This window comes from Mytilus californianus, unplaced genomic scaffold, assembly GCF_021869535.1.
Source record: "Mytilus californianus isolate M0D057914Y unplaced genomic scaffold, xbMytCali1.0.p SCAF_3, whole genome shotgun sequence".
Taxonomy (NCBI): Eukaryota; Metazoa; Mollusca; class Bivalvia; order Mytilida; family Mytilidae; genus Mytilus; species Mytilus californianus.
In genome coordinates, this window is record NW_026262679.1 from 28,282,453 (window position 1) to 28,300,543 (window position 18,091).

The 18,091-nt window shown below is 32.7% G+C and overlaps 1 protein-coding gene and 1 long non-coding RNA gene across 2 annotated transcripts; both read right to left on the reverse strand.

The window, feature by feature from the left end:
* Positions 1-241: 241 nt before the first annotated feature.
* LOC127734303 (uncharacterized) lies at positions 242-3,006 on the reverse strand. The gene is made up of 2 exons (XR_007997508.1): positions 1,902-3,006; positions 242-597 (listed from the first exon to the last, which is right to left on the reverse strand). It is a non-coding gene; the product is annotated as an uncharacterized LOC127734303 (long non-coding RNA).
* A 4,073-nt stretch (positions 3,007-7,079) lies between these two features.
* On the reverse strand, positions 7,080-17,713 carry LOC127734297 (fibrinogen C domain-containing protein 1-like). The gene is made up of 5 exons (XM_052244124.1): positions 17,560-17,713; positions 9,902-10,050; positions 9,180-9,276; positions 7,994-8,158; positions 7,080-7,467 (listed from the first exon to the last, which is right to left on the reverse strand). Exons 1-5 carry the CDS (start codon positions 17,639-17,641, stop codon positions 7,217-7,219), a joined length of 744 nt encoding a protein of 247 aa, XP_052100084.1. The 5' UTR covers positions 17,642-17,713; the 3' UTR covers positions 7,080-7,216.
* Between the last annotated feature and the right edge of the window lie 378 nt (positions 17,714-18,091).

Here is an 18,091-nt window from a genome sequence, read left to right on the forward strand (position 1 = left end):
TTAATTTCTATTTAACAATAAAATGTTTTTTTTAACTAAATGGATATGCTTTCAAATAAAAATAATTCCAACCCTAATCATCCTACAAGGTGCCACATAATTCTTAATGCTGTATATGGTTTAAAAAATTGTGATAGAAAATGTCCGAATATAATAGCAAGCTCTTGATCAACAAATGTCATAACAGGAACGACAAAGATATTAAATGAATAGTCTACAGTAAGATTTAAAACAAATAAAGTTCTTTTTTAGGGGATTTATTAATAGGTGTGTGAATAATGTGCTAACATATACCAAATAAATAGTTTTAACTTTCTATTATTTCATTTCCAAAATAATGAATTTATTGCAATTGTCGTATCATCATTGTCGTCTCCTTCAGTGAGTAGTGGTAGCCTTTCCATGTTTTCCAATTCACACCGTCAGCATAGGATGTATGTTTCCCAGCATGGTAAATTCCGTTCAAGTTAGAATAATGACATCTCTCGTACCACCACCCGCCTTTATAACTTAAAGCACAACTTTGTCCTTCTTCAGAGTCGTTATCCTGGTCTTTTGTACCAAATTTCATACCACTATGACTGCTAAGGGAGTCTCCTATAAACATAGTTTAATGTAAAGAAAATAATTTATTAATACATCTGTATCTATATCTTTAATTTGTGTTCACCTTGACTATTTGATAACAATTGTATCTGTTTCCATTCTAGTTGACGCCTAATGCAACAGTTGATGACATTTTGTTTGTAACAGTGAATGTATAAAAAGTACAAAGTACAGACATTTTTTTTAGATTATGTATACTGAAAAGATGAATGCCAATAACATCATTAAACATTGAATTAAAGCACCACGAAATAAAAATTTGGGCAATTGAAAAACAACAACATGTATCGATGATATATAGTATCTAAGAGTTTATCATATAGACAATTTGGCACTTTTAGAAGAAAGACCAAATATTGTCTTAGCCCTCATGTCTGTTGACTGGACAATAACCACAACCTTTTTTTCCCACAATTGCCTTTTTGTATCAGGCAATAGACTACATGTATAAGCATGTCACATAGAGTGAAACTTTTTTTATATCTAGAGGATACAACTCATTGTTTTCAGTCTACATACCTCATTTAAATATTTCCGACATGTTTATTCATACAACTTGTAATTGGCAAAGTTATTCGAAATGTCATAAACGAAAATTCACGAATTATGCAATGTAAAAAAATAAAGCTGAATGAAATAAAATCCAATATTTGACATATTTCATAATTATTATCATTTTGACATCTGATATGGTTGCAAAAATGTATTGCTCACCGACATTTCCAGTAAATGTAGATGTAGATAATGTCATCGTAAATTTAGAAGCTTCATCATCCACTATATCTAGCATATCCATTTTCATTTTCAAAAGTCTTCATTCTAATCAAGATTTCATAATTTGCTTGGGATGTCAAGATATGGAGTTTTTCATAGTAATTTTGTTTCAAAATGATAGGAATGATGTACACCCAACATTTAAATCGTTGTTTATATATCCATAGACACTATAGTTTAGGTAAGGTAATTGATAGTAATATAAATGCAATAAAATTTTGATATATATTGCCTTTGACAATTTCCAGTTTATAAATAATGCAAATGTACTAAAACCTTAGATAAAACTCCACGAGGCGGAGTTTACCAAGGTCAATTTTTTTCTCTTCTTAGTAAAACCGTTAACATTTTTATGCTCTTAAATGTTTACTGTTCTTTACCTTATAAACTTAGGTTTCGATGGTACCCAATAAGGGTTATTCCGGAAACAAGTGTTATGAGTAAATAAAATCGGTATGATTATAATTTTTCCAAATATTCAAAATATGTTCTGAGAAAGCATAAACAGGGTTTGTACCTACCAAGCCAATGTTCACTCTGAAGAGATCCGAACCCTGCTTTATAATCTCGCCAGCCTCTGTGAAAGTATTCTTCGCCATTTAGTCTACGTTGGAATACCTGAAATTGTCCGTTTATAAATTTTGAAATTATAAAGAAACTGAGGTTTCAACTTCCTCAGGCCGTGTTTGTCATGTCATGGGAGAAAAACCAGGCGAACTGCGACATGGTTTCGTTTTAATCCTCGGTTGTATGACGAAAATAAGTTTATTTATGGTGAAGTTATTTAGCTCTATATAATCGATACAAAATCTAAGTTGCCAAGTCTTCTATTTCACCTACTCCAAGGCTTGACTTGGAGTATAGAAATATGTTAATTCCTGGATGGACTTCTCCCATTCCAACGCTATAATATTTGCTAAAGCTGGGTGTCCGTTTGAATGTGTGGAATGCATAAATACGCAGCCACATCTGGTCGGAATGGGGACGTTCAATCATATGCCTCGCAAAGAGATGGTTTTACGCTCACTACGCGTTCATGAACCCTTCCAACAACTCTGAGGTGTCTGTAGGTAGCCTTTGCTACGCTAAATTTACTCTGAATTAACATACCTTTATTTTCCAATGGCAGATAATATTTTCCACCATTCACCAAGGTCAACCCCTACTTTTCAGAAACTACTGATTGTATTTATTGTTAATGTGTACTCGTCATGAACATACATGCAATGTTTGCCACTGGACGTAAAGCAAACAATAATCAATCAATATATCAATCAATTTATTCCATCTAAACGATTAAGATTCACAAAGACTTTCACCTGGTTCAATAACACCAATCTTTTTCTTATCTTTCACTGTCTTATTAATCTTTACTCATTTTGCAAATATAATACGTCAAAGAGGTTGATGCATGGATTTGTCATTCGATTATGATGTTTATACTTATGAATAGAACGAGATGTGTGCTATACGTCAATGAGAAAGAAACCCAACGACATTAAACCAAAAAACATTTTGATTTCAATGACCTTCAACAGTAGACAGGTAAACTATACATTACGTCAGCCTATAGATAGACCGAGTCTTAAAAATAGTGAAAAACAGAGGCTATCAAAGAACTGCATACAAAATTCCTCAAATAATAAAACACTTAATAGTTTTTTCAGTGGTAAATAGTTTTTGAGTGGTATCGTATAGTTTGTACTGTGTTTGTTTTTTTGGCACAAACCTTAAACAAATAAGATTGAACAAAAGACAACCAGTGACAAGGAAAAACTTCAATCCATCTTCCAAGTTGATAAACCGAGTTTCTGAAATTTTCGTATCTATAATTGGATTTCAATTGAAAATGTCTTCCACTTTTTAAAAATAACAGCAAAAAATAAACTGTAAACATATGTCTCGCCTTTTTTCATAATTTTGATAAATGTAGTAAAATGCAAATGTTGAAATTAAAATAGCAATACTTTAATATGTAAGTTATGCAAAATATTCAAAGTCAATGAACCATGACTGAAGGTACAGGGCCAAACAATCTCCATGGAAATGAGATGTGCCTATGTTAATACAAATGCATATCAAATACATTGACATACGACGAGTTTTCCCCATAAACTGACCTAATCACAAACTAATACATGTAAACTTAGCAAAAGTTTCAAAGTCAATAGACCATGACTGAGGGGGAGGGGCCAAATAACCTTCATAGAAATGAAATGTTCCAATACTTAAACAACTGCATACCAAATATCATTTACCTACCAATAGTGGTTCCCCATAAACTGACCTAATCACAAAGTAATACATGTAAACTTAGCATAAGTTTCAAAGTCAATAGACCATGACTGAAGGGGCGAGGCCAAATAATTGACATGGAAATAAGATGTGCCAATGGTAAAACAACTGCATACCAAATATCATTGACCTGTCACTAGTGGTTCACCATAAACTGACCTAATCACAAACTAATACATGTATAATAAGCAAAAGTTTCAAAGTCAATAGACCATGAGTGAGGGGCAGGACCAAATTATCTCCATGGGAACGAGATTTCCCAATGCTAATACAACTGCATAACAAATGACATTGACCTACCAGTAGTGGTTCCCCATAGACTGACCTAATCACAAACTAATACATTGTTGACGCCACCGAAGCATGAAACAGCATACCTTTGTCTCGCTTTTTTCTCCATCAAGGCGAGACAAAACTGAACAAAATTGGGGAACTTTTTTAAGGTCACACAGTGACTTTTGTAAAAACTGTGAATGTTTTAACTTTGAATTTTCCTAGATACACATCATAGTGTTGAACCATTTTGACAGACATATTTATTTTTTCAAAGAATTGTTGGATTTAAAACATACCTTGCATGTGTCTTCTCGAAAAAAATCATCTCACGATCCGATATCGGATCTTTCACGATCAGATTGATCAGATCCCAATTGATACGATATTCCCGGGCTTGTGTTTTCTATCATGATTTCCTTGATAGAGGATTGCTGCTCACAAGGAAGCTATTAAGTCAAGAGTTCCAAATGGTGAAGTTGAAATCATCCCTTCGTAAATACGGACGCCATCACGAGTTGGTTGACCGTTATGGAATAACCGTTTAAAAGATGATTTCGGATATGTTCCTTATGTCGTAACTACAATACCCTTCCCTTTTCACGAATGTGACTTACCGAATTAGACTATTTACCGGATTTGTAATAACATAAGCAACACGACGGGTGCCACATGTGGAGCAGGATCTGCTTACCCTTCCGGAGCACCTGAGATCACCCCCAGTTTTTGGTGGGGTTCGTGTTGCTTAGTCTTTAGTTTTCTATGTTGTGTCATCTGTACTATTATTTGTCTGTTTGTATTTTTATTTTTGGCCATGGCGTTGTCAGTTTGTTTTCGATCTATGAGTTTGACTGTCCTTCTGGTATCTTTCGTCCCTCTTTTGCAATACTTGACACCGTTATTTATTCTTTCAAGATCATATTTCTCGATTGGTTTTCTCGTTTGATTAGGTTTATATTTTGTCATGAATGCCTTTTTTTCTATGCGGTATAGGTGTTGTTAATTGTTGAAGGCCGTACGGTGACCTCTGTTTGCGAACATCTACGTCATTTGGTCTCTGGAGGATAACTGTCTCATTGGCAGTTATGCCACACTATCTTGTTTTTATATCAGCAAAAGGACTCATCTTTACCTTGTATATATAGGCTCCATTACAGATATACACGAGGGAGATGAAATAACTGATTGGTTACATTTTCGCTAATAGGGGCACTTTTTTCTATCAAATGTAGTACAGGTTATTGGAGTGCAAAGTCAGTAATACTGGGCTCTTTCCGAGAGACTGCCCTTGAACAGGAGTAGTTTCAAGACAGTGATAGGATTTATAGATATAGCAAATCTGTCATTTTTAACAAATATTGCGTGTAATTTTTTTTATGTATATTTTCCACGCAATTGTTCCTTCAAAACATTTATTTAAATGGGCAAAAAAATTGAAGAATAGAGAAAAATTGCTTAAATAATACAGAATTGGGGTACCCCTCCTCCCCCTCTCCACACCCTTGTACAATAAACTTATTATCACGTATGATGTTTTTCTTCAAAGTCAAGCCTGGTGTAGTAAAAAAATAAAAAAAACAAACAAACAAGACAAGACAAAAATAAAGTTAATAGTTTTCGATATCCGTCCTAGGAAACATTTTGACTCCTTTGCTTCAATGATTCTAGAAATGAAGTTTCAAATTTTTCTGACGGACTGACAGACAAAAACACAAATTGCAAACGAAGAATACTTGTTTATGACGTTTTTACAGTTAATGCATTGGATGTATACTCAATAATATTTTTATTGTTGAAATTAATAAAGGGTTATTTTCATTATATAAATGCGAATACTCTTAATATTAATCTGTACCTTGTGTTTTTGTCTTTTTGTTATGAGTTTTTTATGTGCAAAGTGCTGACTTGAAGAGTCAAGTCTTTTCCACTTGTAACTGATTTTTATAGTTTGTTTGTAAACAACTCTATCCCAGGTTGTGGCGGTTGAGCCCTCACAAACATGTTTAATGTTTTGAATAAATTTAATCTCAAGGGTAAACAATTTAACACAGTAGGAAACTCGTAAAACTATTGTTTTGTCGATGCTTTAATATAAAATATGGAGATGTGGAATGATTGCCGATTAGAAAATTTTCCACTAGAGACCAAATGTTGTAGATACATGTATTAGCAACTAATCAATAAATTTTGATAAATAAAAACATAACTAAATATGTATTGCTAAACAGTTATGAAAAATTATGATCCTTCATCCTGTCGATAATGTTTACTTATTCTTTAGCATCACAAAAGGTCGTGTTTTTTTTATAAAATTGTTCATCAGCTCTTCATTGGGTGTTATAACTGATTGATACTGTAGTCTGGGAGAGAACATGATTTATTACATGTAGTTGTAATTGACTTTGCATTAGCTTTCAGTACCTGCGAGTACTCTTAGGTACTAAGTGTCTTTTTTTATGTTAGTTGCTTTGGTGCTTCGTACCAATCTGTTGAATTGAGCCATTTCTAACTGATCCTTACATGTTTTTTGATGTCTCTTTTTAACACAATAGTTTGAAGCGTCAAAGGTCAACTTTGCCTCATGGCGTTTCAGTCATGTTGTCATGTTTTAGTGCAACTACATAATTTATAAACTAAAAGTTGACGATTAGGGCGTATAATTTGAATTTTCTGAAATTACAGTCCACTAGCAGCTGTCAAGACCCATTTGTAGTTAAATTAATGTAAAAAAGATGTAAAAACATATCCAATCCTAAGCAAAGGAAGACATTCAAAGTTTCTTCAACAGTATATGGTTAGAATAAATGTCAGATTGTCCTTCTGAAAAGTATCAAGCGAATACACATGAAATTATTACGGTAACTTGTATTTGTTTACAATCCTCGCCCTTTGTTCTCTGGTAGATATATTGTTCTCTGGTAGATATATTGTTCTCTGGTAGATATATTGTTCTCTGGTAGATATATTGTTCTCTTGTAGATATATTGTTCTATGGTAGATATATTATGTGCAGTCATACCACATGTCTTTCTTTTTATATCATCATAAATATTGTAATTTTTACCCAAATTTGATAGGTTCTTTTCGTTTGTGCGTAATCAGTAATAACTTTTTTCATGACAATAAAAAAATCTTTTTCATTTCATTTTATTCAAATGTTGAATATTTTCTATCTGTTTTACTTTAATTTGTTTTGCCTCACTTTAGTTTTTAAGGAATTGCAATTAAAAAAGAGATTTTTATAAATTACAAATTTTGCGAAGGTTATTTATTTTTTCCTACGAATCATCATGTTGGTTGTCTTTAATGAGTAGTATTGGCCTTTCCAAGTTTTCCAATTAATTCCATCAGCGTGTGAAGTATGTTTCCCGCCAAGATACTGTCCATTCAAGTTTGAAGAATGACAGGCTCCGTACCACCATGCACCTTTAAACATAGAAGCACAGTTATTTCCATACTGGTCGTTATCCTGGTCTTTGGTAGTAAAGTTTTTCCCATTATGGCTGCTAAGTGAATCACCTTTGAAAAAAGTAGGTATAAATTCATCATCATTCCCGTAAATAACGATGTTCCTTCTCTCACCATAATTCATTTGAAGACCATTTTCAGTTCAATGTTTCCAAAACGTTAAAAGAATGAAGATTCTATTCAAAGTCACCAATTGTAAAACCTATAGTTCGAGGACTACTTCTTTTTTCTTAAGCACGAAAAAAAATCTTGCATTAAGTTATTTCGTCACCTACGTTTTAATCAACATAAATGACATACGTCACTCCATGAAGATTATTTAATATTTAAGATGGATTTATTTTTCTCATGTAAAAAAATAGTATTAGTGTCGCTTTTCATATGTAAATATTTTGTTTTCTTTAAATGATAAAAAAAATATCTGAATGAGAATTTGTTAGGAAGAGTAGAGTTACATATAATGAAGAGAAGGACGTGCTGGGTATATGTCATAGAACAAAATCATGCAAAAATATGTTTCAGCACAAAAGCAAATTTATATAAATCTTATTTGACAAAAATAAGTAAACAAACATACCAACGTTGCCAGTATAGGATGAAATGGTCATCTTGAATTTTGATTCTTTGTTCCCGATTTTGAAGTTTGCATATTTTGCATATCCAGTATGATTGGTAAAGTCCTGCATCGTAATTAAGAGTTCGTATTTGTCTTGGGAGGTAAGGATATGGAGATTTTCGTTGCCTATATATAATACATCAAAACAATCATTATTGATAATACATTATAGTAATTTATATTATTATGTATTATATGAGTTAAATGCAACTTCGTGGATTATTATCTATGTATCTATAAAAATGCCCAACTAAAAAAAAAAATTCAGTTGGCATGTTAAAGAGATATGCCTTGAGTTGTTCTTTTAAAATCTCTCAAATGAAAGTGTATGTTTCTTACAGGTCCTTTTATCCAGAAATCAGATATACGGATGAACACCGATAAAAAAGTAAAACAAGGAATATTGGAATAAGTCACTAAAAGATAAGAAGATGTAAAAAATACTTTCGGTCATACTAATATCGCCACTTTGACACAGCCATGCTACGAGCAAACGATTTGATACAAATTCCATATATAGAGATTTTTTTTATTTATCTAAAAATTCAGATAAATTGACAAAACCTATATAGAGTCGTGGAAATTTAGAATACAGCCTTGTTGTGAAAGCCTTTATGTTTTCTATATTGTCGTTGGGTTATTGTTTCATTCTAATGCAATTTTTATATTACAATGTTTTTCATTGGCTAAAACTTACCGTCAAACTAGAAGATAAATATTGTATTTTAAGCTTGCATTACGTAAAACGCAAATTTTAATGTATCGAATTGAGATTACCTGTGCCTTCAAGAAATACGTCAGCGTAACAATCTGTCTCCTGCGAATCATTCGACATATGACAATTTTTTCGATTTTCAAATAATTGGTAACATATTTTCAAATATCCAGAAAGTTCTGTAAATGTTTCATTGAATTAAACTTATAAACAGACACTATATATCAGCTTCCGAGGAAACAGTACGAGAAATAGAAAACTTTTACAAACATTATCAAAAAATCTGTACCTCATAAAGTCAGATCTTATAAATTGGCGGTTAAAAAGGTATATTTCTAGTTTTCTACATTTATTAATACATGTTTTGTTAGTGAATGTATACTAATAGCATGTAAAGAAAATACATGTAGAAATCATTACGAGAAAGCATACCAAGCCAGTGTTCTCCATCCAAAGTTCCAAATCCAAATTTATAATCATTCCATCCTCTGTAAAAATCAACCGCACCATTTTGTCGTTTTTGGAACACCTATGGTTGTAAAAAGTATCGTATTACTACTTGAAATGTCCATAACGCCTTTATTTTAATTCGTTTGTTTAAAAAATCTCAAAAATTTAAAAATCGTAAAAACAAATATTAAAGGCAGTTATGCTTCAGCAAGTTTTTAGAGGGGTTGTATGTGATCTGTTACAGTTATACGGCTTTCCAGCATTCCCATGTTTTCCAAGATTTTCAAGGTGCACTCCTTATCGAATCTGATAAATTATAGATACATTATTTTGAACTTTCTATTTCTTTAGCAACAATCCAACAGCTTCCACAGAAAGAGTAACGTTTTTCCAATTGTAACGACATTCCAGGGCTTGCGTTTCCTATTATGATTATGATTATGACATCCGGAATGCGAAATATCATTGAATTTTACTTGCCATGACCAATGGAGAAGAAACTACTTACCCTCCCGGTGTACCTGTGCTCACTCCGGTTCTTGGTGGAGTTCGTGTTGGTCGTTCTTTAGTTTTGTGTGTAGTACATTGTGGACTGTTGTTTGTCTTTTCGTTGTTTGTCTTTTTGTTGTTTGTCTTTTTGGTCATGGGATTATCGACCAATGGTGTTTGATAGCCCTTGGTGCCCTTTCTCTTGTTCTACTCACCGTCCATCCGCCCCCTATGTTGTCTGTCTCCATATTACAATATACATTGAATCCATCCTCAACTCCTTCAGGGTAAATCATGTACACACCACTGCCTTTCTTGATATCGATGCCACCACAGTCAGAGGGAAAACCGATGTAAGATCTGCCTATAAATTTAAAATCACACAATGCAAGTGCTGTAAATCAAGATTGAGAAAACATTCTTATCCTTCGAGAAAGGTACTGATTCAGAATGCGATTCTGTGATTCCCTCTGATTTTTGTTTGTTACCTTGATTTGTATTTTTTAAATAGATTTATGACATTTGAACATCGGTAAACAACAGTTACTGCTGCCTTAATGTATAATTCATTTCAACATATATGTAAAATCTTTGAAACACTAAAAATAAAAATGGGTTATATTCAAACCCTTTAAAAAAAGAAAACAAATATCCATTAAAATGAGGAGATGTTACACGATTGCCAAAGAGACAACCATCCACCAATAATCAAGGACAAGGATGTGAACAAATGCAGGTCATTATTTAGCCTTCAACAATGAGCAAACCTCATACCGTTTACTTAGTTTTGTAAAGCCCTGGGATGACAAAATATGAAATAATTACAAAGGGAAAATCAACAGCCTGATTTATACTAAAACAGTAGATAAAAATAACAATTATGACAAACAGCAACCTACGAAAACCATTGGATTACAAGCTTATGGCTCGGGACTTGCACCTATAGAATAGGGTGCGGTTAAAAATTTTGTTAATGCTCAACCCTGTACTACACTTGGAAAACGCTGCTACAGAACTCCATTATAAGAAATTAAAAAAAAAATCGTTTGCAGAAGGATGTACTCACCAGATTGGTTTAACACACAAAAACATCAATCAAAATCACAACAATTGTTTATACCGATCTGCGATTTATATATTTACTGCTACCTATATTTTTAAACAGTTCTGGGAAAATCTCGAAAACACCACTTTTAGTCGATGTGCAAATTGCTGATTTTGTCCCAGAATAGAAGTTCCACCATAATATTTATTCCAAAGATAATTTATTATGTAATAAAAATTCCAATTCGAATTAATTTTATGTGATACATATTCCATAAGCATAATAAAAGGACCGATGCCTCAGAATTTTTATCACATAAAATAAATTCCAATAGGAAGTTTTGTTACATAATAAAGTATCTTTGGGATAAATATTATGGTGGAAGTTTTATCGCATGACTGGTATAATATTTATAACATAATATTATGTAATATCTATTCCGAATGGAAAAAAAATTATGTTATATCTATTCCGAATGGATAAAGTATTATGTAATATTTATTTCGAATGGAAACAGTATTATGTAATATCTATTCCGAATAGAAAAAGTATTATGTAATATATATTCCGAATGGAAAAAGTATTATGTAATATCTATTCCGACCCGAAAATATTATTATGTACTATCTATTATGAATGCCGGAATGGTAAACTGGTATGTATAATTATTATTCTGATATTACTAGTAGAAAGAATACTAGTAAAAGAACAGGTATCGTGAATATGGGAAATAATTGTTCCCAATGGTGTTGACATTAAATAATTATTTCAAATTATCCACAATTACTCGCATGCATATTTTTCATATAAATGATATTTGTCTCATTAGAATTTACATTTATATTTCACAGATGAACTTGTTAACATAATTACTTACCTTCAACATATGAGCCATCATTAAGGAACATATATTTTTTTCATATTCATCATCCTCCATGTGTGTTTGTACATACAGGTATTGTGAACAGGTGAATATATCTAACTCATTAACACTTTTCAAATTAAATAACAATTATATAATAGAAAATCAGCATGTAAAACGCTGTTTTGATTTAGATAATAATCAATTAGGTGTAAAAAATCACCAGCATAATAGGAACATTTGTTATATTAATCAACATATAACATAAGTTCCTAATATATCAGTGGAACAAATATAATACAGATGGAAAAAGTATTCCATGACAGAAATTCTGCAGATCATATATTATTATAATATTGTTTCCATCAGGAATAAATATCATTAGGAACAAATATACGTTGACAATTTGATCCTCTATTTTGATTGTTGATACCAGTATATTACCAGAGGTCCGTAATTGGAAACAGGCTTCGTAGAGAATTCGGCAGACCTAGCAATATAGCGTTGTTTGTAAAGGTACGTATGAAATTTTGTATCCAGTAGAGTGTAGTGAGATTTAGTTCTTCATTTTTTGGGGATATTGAAGGGAAAATAAAATAGAACAAAAATTATTCAGATATTTCTCTTAATAAATGTCTGTGGGAAAACAATTTTCAACGGGTCTTTGGATTTATATGCTACATTAGTGAGGGTCTGAATGGGGAATACAGAATAGATATTATAAGGAAAAAATAAATAATAAATAAATATGAGCACACGGGGGTTTAGGTAAATGTACAAGACATCATTGAACCTTACTGATCTCTTAAAAAAAAGGCAGTGTAGATTTGACTTTTTCATGGTGAAGAATATTGCCTTTAAATTAATGGCATTTGCAAGACATTTGATGGCACGAGAAATGTAATTCGGTGCCATCTTTCTTCTCAGTTCCATAATTTGTGATTGGTAATATCTGATAAGATAACTGCGAGTTTGGATACATTTAGATTGAAAATTTAAATTCCAAAACAAATTCCCAAAAAATACAAAAAAACAAAAAAGAAAGATAAGAACGCATCAAGAAATTTTTAAGATTCGAAGGATTAAAATGTCAAGCTACTTTGCAAAAGATAAAAAAAAACTCTGTCTGGTATCATCTGATGAAGCCCTGTAAAATTGTTTGTTTTTATGTCTCAAATTTTCAAATTTTGCTCAGAATTGATGACAGAATCATATTTTGAAATTCAAAGTATCTATCTAGGATGTTTCTACTTGAATCACAATTGACATTATATACGCAAGCCATTGAATGTGCCAATATGATTTATATGTTGCGCAATGAACAAAGTAGTGACGGAAATGACTGCTTTTCAAACCACATCAAATAAGTCATCCTGACATCAAGTGGTTTTTGTCGAGCCTTCGACTTTTGTCGAAAAAGCGAGACATAGCGATCCTACATTCCGTCGGCGTCGTCGTCGTCGTCGTCGTCGTCGTCGGCGGCGTCCACAAATATTCACTCTGTGGTTAAAGTTTTTGAAATTTTAATAACTTTCTTAAACTATCCTGGATTTCTACCAAACTTGGACAGAAGCTTGTTTATGATCATAAGATTATATTCAAAAGTAAATTTTGTAAAAAAAAAATTCCATTTTTTCCGTATTTTACTTATAAGTGGACTTAGTTTTTCTGCCAGTTAACATTACATTCACTCTGTGGTTAAAGTTTTTAAAATTTCAATAACTTTCTTAAACTATCCTAGATTTCTACCAAACTTGGAAAGAAGCTTGTTTATGATCATAAGATAGTATCCAGAAGTAAATTTTGTAAAAAAAAAATTCCATTTTTCCGTATTTTACTTATAAATGGACTTAGTTTTTCTGCCAGGAAACATTACATTCACTCTGTGGTTAAAGTTTTTGAAATTTCAATAACTTTCTTAAACTATCCTGGATTTATACCAAACTTGGAAAGAAGCTTGTTTATGATCATAAGATAGTATCTAGAAGGAAATTTTGATAAAATTTTGTTCCATTTTTTCTGTATTTTACTTATAAATGGACTTAGTTTTTTTTTCCAGTCAACATTACATACATTCTGCAGTTTAAGTTTTTAAAACATTTATTAGATTCATAATTTATCCTGGATTTTTACCAAACTTGGACAGAAGCTACTTACAATCAAAACATAGTATAGAGGGGAATATTTTTATTAATTTTTTTCTTCATTTTTGTTGAGCCTGCGATTAACACCAAAAGTAGGCGAGACACTGGGTTCCGCGGAACCCTTCCGAATTTTTAATTACATTGAACCAAACATCCTTTTTACAGTGACGACAGTAGTCCAGTAGTTCGAAAATAATATCAAGTGCAAAGTCAGAAATTAAAAAAGTATAACAAAAATACCGAACTCCAAGGTAAATTCAAAAAGGGGTAAGTCCATAAAAACTGACAAAATCAAACTTTATCAACCAACGGAACGAGTGAAAAACAACTGTCATATTCCTGACTTAATAAAAGTGTTGAACTGATGTTGAACTGATCGTCGTAACTGCAGTTACCACGATCCCAATATGGCGGAGGTAGAAATAGGTAAAACCGTTTTCTGCTAATTTCTCCGGATAAACGTGTTGTTTTCTTAATATCATATATGACCTCGTTACCAAAATAATAGCGATCGAAAAACACCAGACTCAAGCTGGCAGCCACTTTAAGCAGCCAATCAAGATAGCAGCCACTTTTTTTCCAGCAGCCAATTTTGATGATATGTCTAAACACCAGAAAACTATATAACACTCAAACGTTTCAAAAATCTCAAAATCTTAGTTAAATATTATTTAACAACGGAATTCGACAATTTCACGGCTTGTGGTGGTTCTCAAAAGATTTCAGTCCGTTTTGAATACCAATAATGATAGCAGCCACTTTTTTTCGGAGGACACTGTTCGTTTGATAAATAAATATACAATTTTAAATCGTTTTATTCTTTCTTTTTCTCGCTTTTTGATTCCTTATGATTAAGAAGTACAGAAACAATGTAGGAATAGAAAATAAAAAAAAATCAAAGAACAACTAATATTGTTAATAATGAATTTAAGTAAGATATGAGAAATCGTGATATATATATTCCATGACTGAGTAAAAAAGATACAATGAACGAGAGAAAAATTACATACAAGCTTTCCATACAGTCGGCATCCTCAAATATCAAGTATTTCAATTGAAACCATTTTCAATATCAATTTCTGTATATATAAAATGAAATCAATTCGATATACATGTAATGTAAATCTTTTTTTGAATGTGAACAAGTATGTTCTATAAAAATCCTACGTGGGCTATTATGTACGGCATGCGACATTACTAATTTATTAATCTAAAACTGATATTTTCCTTATCAAATGTGCCATTACAAATAATTAACATGCAACTAAAACTGTGGTGGCCAGACGGGCCCGGATCCCAGAAAAATATTTAAGTGGCGAATAGCCTGGGTCAACACCTTTGAAATGAGCTAGGTCTGGTTCGGAACTTTGCCGTAGTAATATGCCGAGGAGTACCGAATGTGTGGTTTGTATGGAAAATACGTTATGGGGCAATTTTCAACCCCTGTGGTGGCCAGACGGGCCCGGATCCAAGAAAAAATATTTAAGTGGCGAATAACCGCGGTCAACACCTTTGAAATGAGCTAGGTCGGAACTTTGCCGTAGGGATATGCCGAGGAGTACCGAATGTGTGGTTTGTATGGAAAATACGCTAACTGTGGAATACTTCAATGAGAATAGTTACTGATTTCTGTCAATAACCTCTGCTAACGGAATATTTGATAAAAAGATTGCGTCATAATAACAACGAACGCGATAGTGGCATATCATTTTTGTTCACCGCCATACACCAATGGACGACTGAAATATGGTATGAAATTATTATGCACACATAAATAATTCAAAATTTGGTGACTATGTTGAACGCATCTATCCCATCGAAGTGGAGATGAGAATACAATAGATACTGTTGAGTCTGCCTCATATCTTGACTTACATCTAGAAATTGACAATGATGGTCGGTTGAAAACAAAACTTTACGACAAAAGAGATGATTTCAGCTTAATAAATGTGAACTTTCCATACGCCTGCATACGGAGTATATACCTCCCAGTTGATACGGTATTCCAGGGCTTGTATTTCCTATCACGATTTCCTCAAAAAAGGGGTTACTTCTCACAAGGAAGCTATTAAACCAAGAGTTCCAAGTGGTGAAGTTGAAATCGTCTCTTCGTAAATTTTACGGACGCCATCACGAGTTGGTTGATCGTTATGGAATATCCGTTTCACAGATGATGGCGGATATGTTCCTATTGTCGTAACTACAATCTCGTCCCCTTTTCCCCGAATGTGACCTACCGAATTAGACTAACACCGGGTTTGTACTAACATGAGCAACACGACGGGTGCCACATGTTGAGCAGGATCTGCTTACCCTTCCGGAGCACCTGATATCACCCTCAGTTTTTGGTGGGGTTCGTGTTGCTCAGTCTTTAGTTTTCTATATAAAAACAAGGAGATGAGGTATGGTTGTCAATGAGACAACTATCTAACAAAGTTCAAATAAAGTGGATGTAAGCAATTATAGGCAACCGTACGGCCTGAGAAAAACCCATACCGTATAGTCGGCTTTAAAAGGCCCCGACATGAAAAATATGAAACAATTCAATTGAGAAAACTAACGGTGCTGTGTTTTGTGTACTATTGTTTGTCTGTTTGGTCTTTTTCTTTTTTAGCCATGGCGCTGTCAGTTTATTTTCGACTTATAAGTTTGAATGTCCCTTTGGTATCTTTCGCTTCTCTTTAATAATAGTTTTCAGTTAAACTGTATTTAGTTGTTGAAATTAATGTTGGATACGGCTCTTATTTTCGATGCTTCACTGGTGTTAAACTGATCGTCGTAACTGAAGTTACCACGATCCCAATATGGCGGAGGTAGAAATAGGTAAAATCATTTTCTATTAGTTTCTCCGTGTAAATGTGTTGTTTTCAAGAATTACTCAGCCGACAGGTTGACCTGTAAGGTTTTGTTGTGTGTGTGTGTGTTCTTGATATCATATATCACATAGTTACCAAAATAACAACCATCCAAAATTTAAGGAAGATAATCGTAACTCAATGAAATTTGTTTGATATGATAATCATAATTGGACTATCAGATAGTCTTTATTTGGACTTTAAATAAATACAGTTTTGTGTTCAACCGACCCTCATTGTCAATTTCTAGATGTAAGTCAAGATATGAGGCAGACCTACTGTATAAGTTGTGGACCGTCTGGAATCCCCGAATATTCGGTCATCATACATGGTACAGGTACAAATCTCTGGTAGCTAAGTCTTTAGTGTATTCGTAAGTCAGTACTTAAGACGTCAATATAGTATCGCCAGATTAATGTCTTAGCACAATAGCTGAACGAATTTATATTTTGAAATTAGAATATTTGACCACTTTTGTAATTCAACCCAATACGTTAAAAAAATAGACGTATTATATCGAGTTCAATTCACACGACATAATCTTCATCACATACGCTCGAGCCTTAAAGTTTAAAAGCTGAATAAAAAAAAAAATTATGAACATATAGATAAAAAAGAACATAAATGGAACAGCCAAATATGCAACTTGATTCAAATTTGTTTGAGGGAGTTGCAAACAAAGTTATAACCAGGATTTTTTACGTTAATTTTGTATCATTTCAATCGCATCAATCGTAAAGCACTGGTGACTGGGTGGAATCTATCCTAAATAAAAGCGCTCGTATTTCGGGTAACCACAAATCTTAGCATTATTCAACATCTACATATATTGTTCATTCTTTGAAAGGACAAATATAATGGTCCATCTGACAAAATTACGCATATCAACCCTTATTCAACATACGGCAGATATGTTTCCTAACTTTGATATAGAAAATGCACTATGACTTATTTTAATAATACTCACTGGAAACGCTTATAGAATTTACTAGTACGATTATTAAACAGAATACCATCACAAAGTACCACATAGATTCCTTATTGACCATCTTGGCGGATGCAAAACTCAACCGTAGAATAAAACGTCGTATTATATACTAACCTAACTGCGCAATATAATACGGGCCGGAAACGAATAATTGCTATTTGGTGAAATATTTGTGAGAAAAATGCAGATCTAGATTCAATGTATCATTGAAAGTTAAAAAGTGTCGTGTTTCTAGTGTTTGGTTTGAGAACGTGTTTACAAAATCATTCGAAAATTCTATTTAAAGAAGCTTTTATGTATAATACATATATTATCATTTGTTTGGAGTTGAACCACTAAATTTGTAATCGGCATGTCGTTATGAATTTGAGCCAGAGATTTTGTCAAATTACTAGTAACACATTCGGATATACTTACGACTTCCTTGAGGGCTTTATTGAGGAAAGAATACATTGTTTTTTCTACTAAAATGGGAATCGTAGAAATCTTTGTGATTTAATTCGAACATTTA

Excerpts from the sequence above, each read along its gene's own strand:
- LOC127734297 (XM_052244124.1), bottom strand. The coding sequence starts at position 17,641 with ATGGTCAATAAGGAATCTATGTGGTACTTTGTGATGGTATTCTGTTTA. Across the intron at positions 9,277-9,901 it reads ACATAGGGGGCGGATGGACG|GTGTTCCAAAAACGACAAAA; the intron begins GTGAGTAGAACA and ends TTACAACCATAG. Across the intron at positions 8,159-9,179 it reads GGATGGAGAACACTGGCTTG|GCAACGAAAATCTCCATATC; the intron begins GTATGCTTTCTC and ends TATTATATATAG.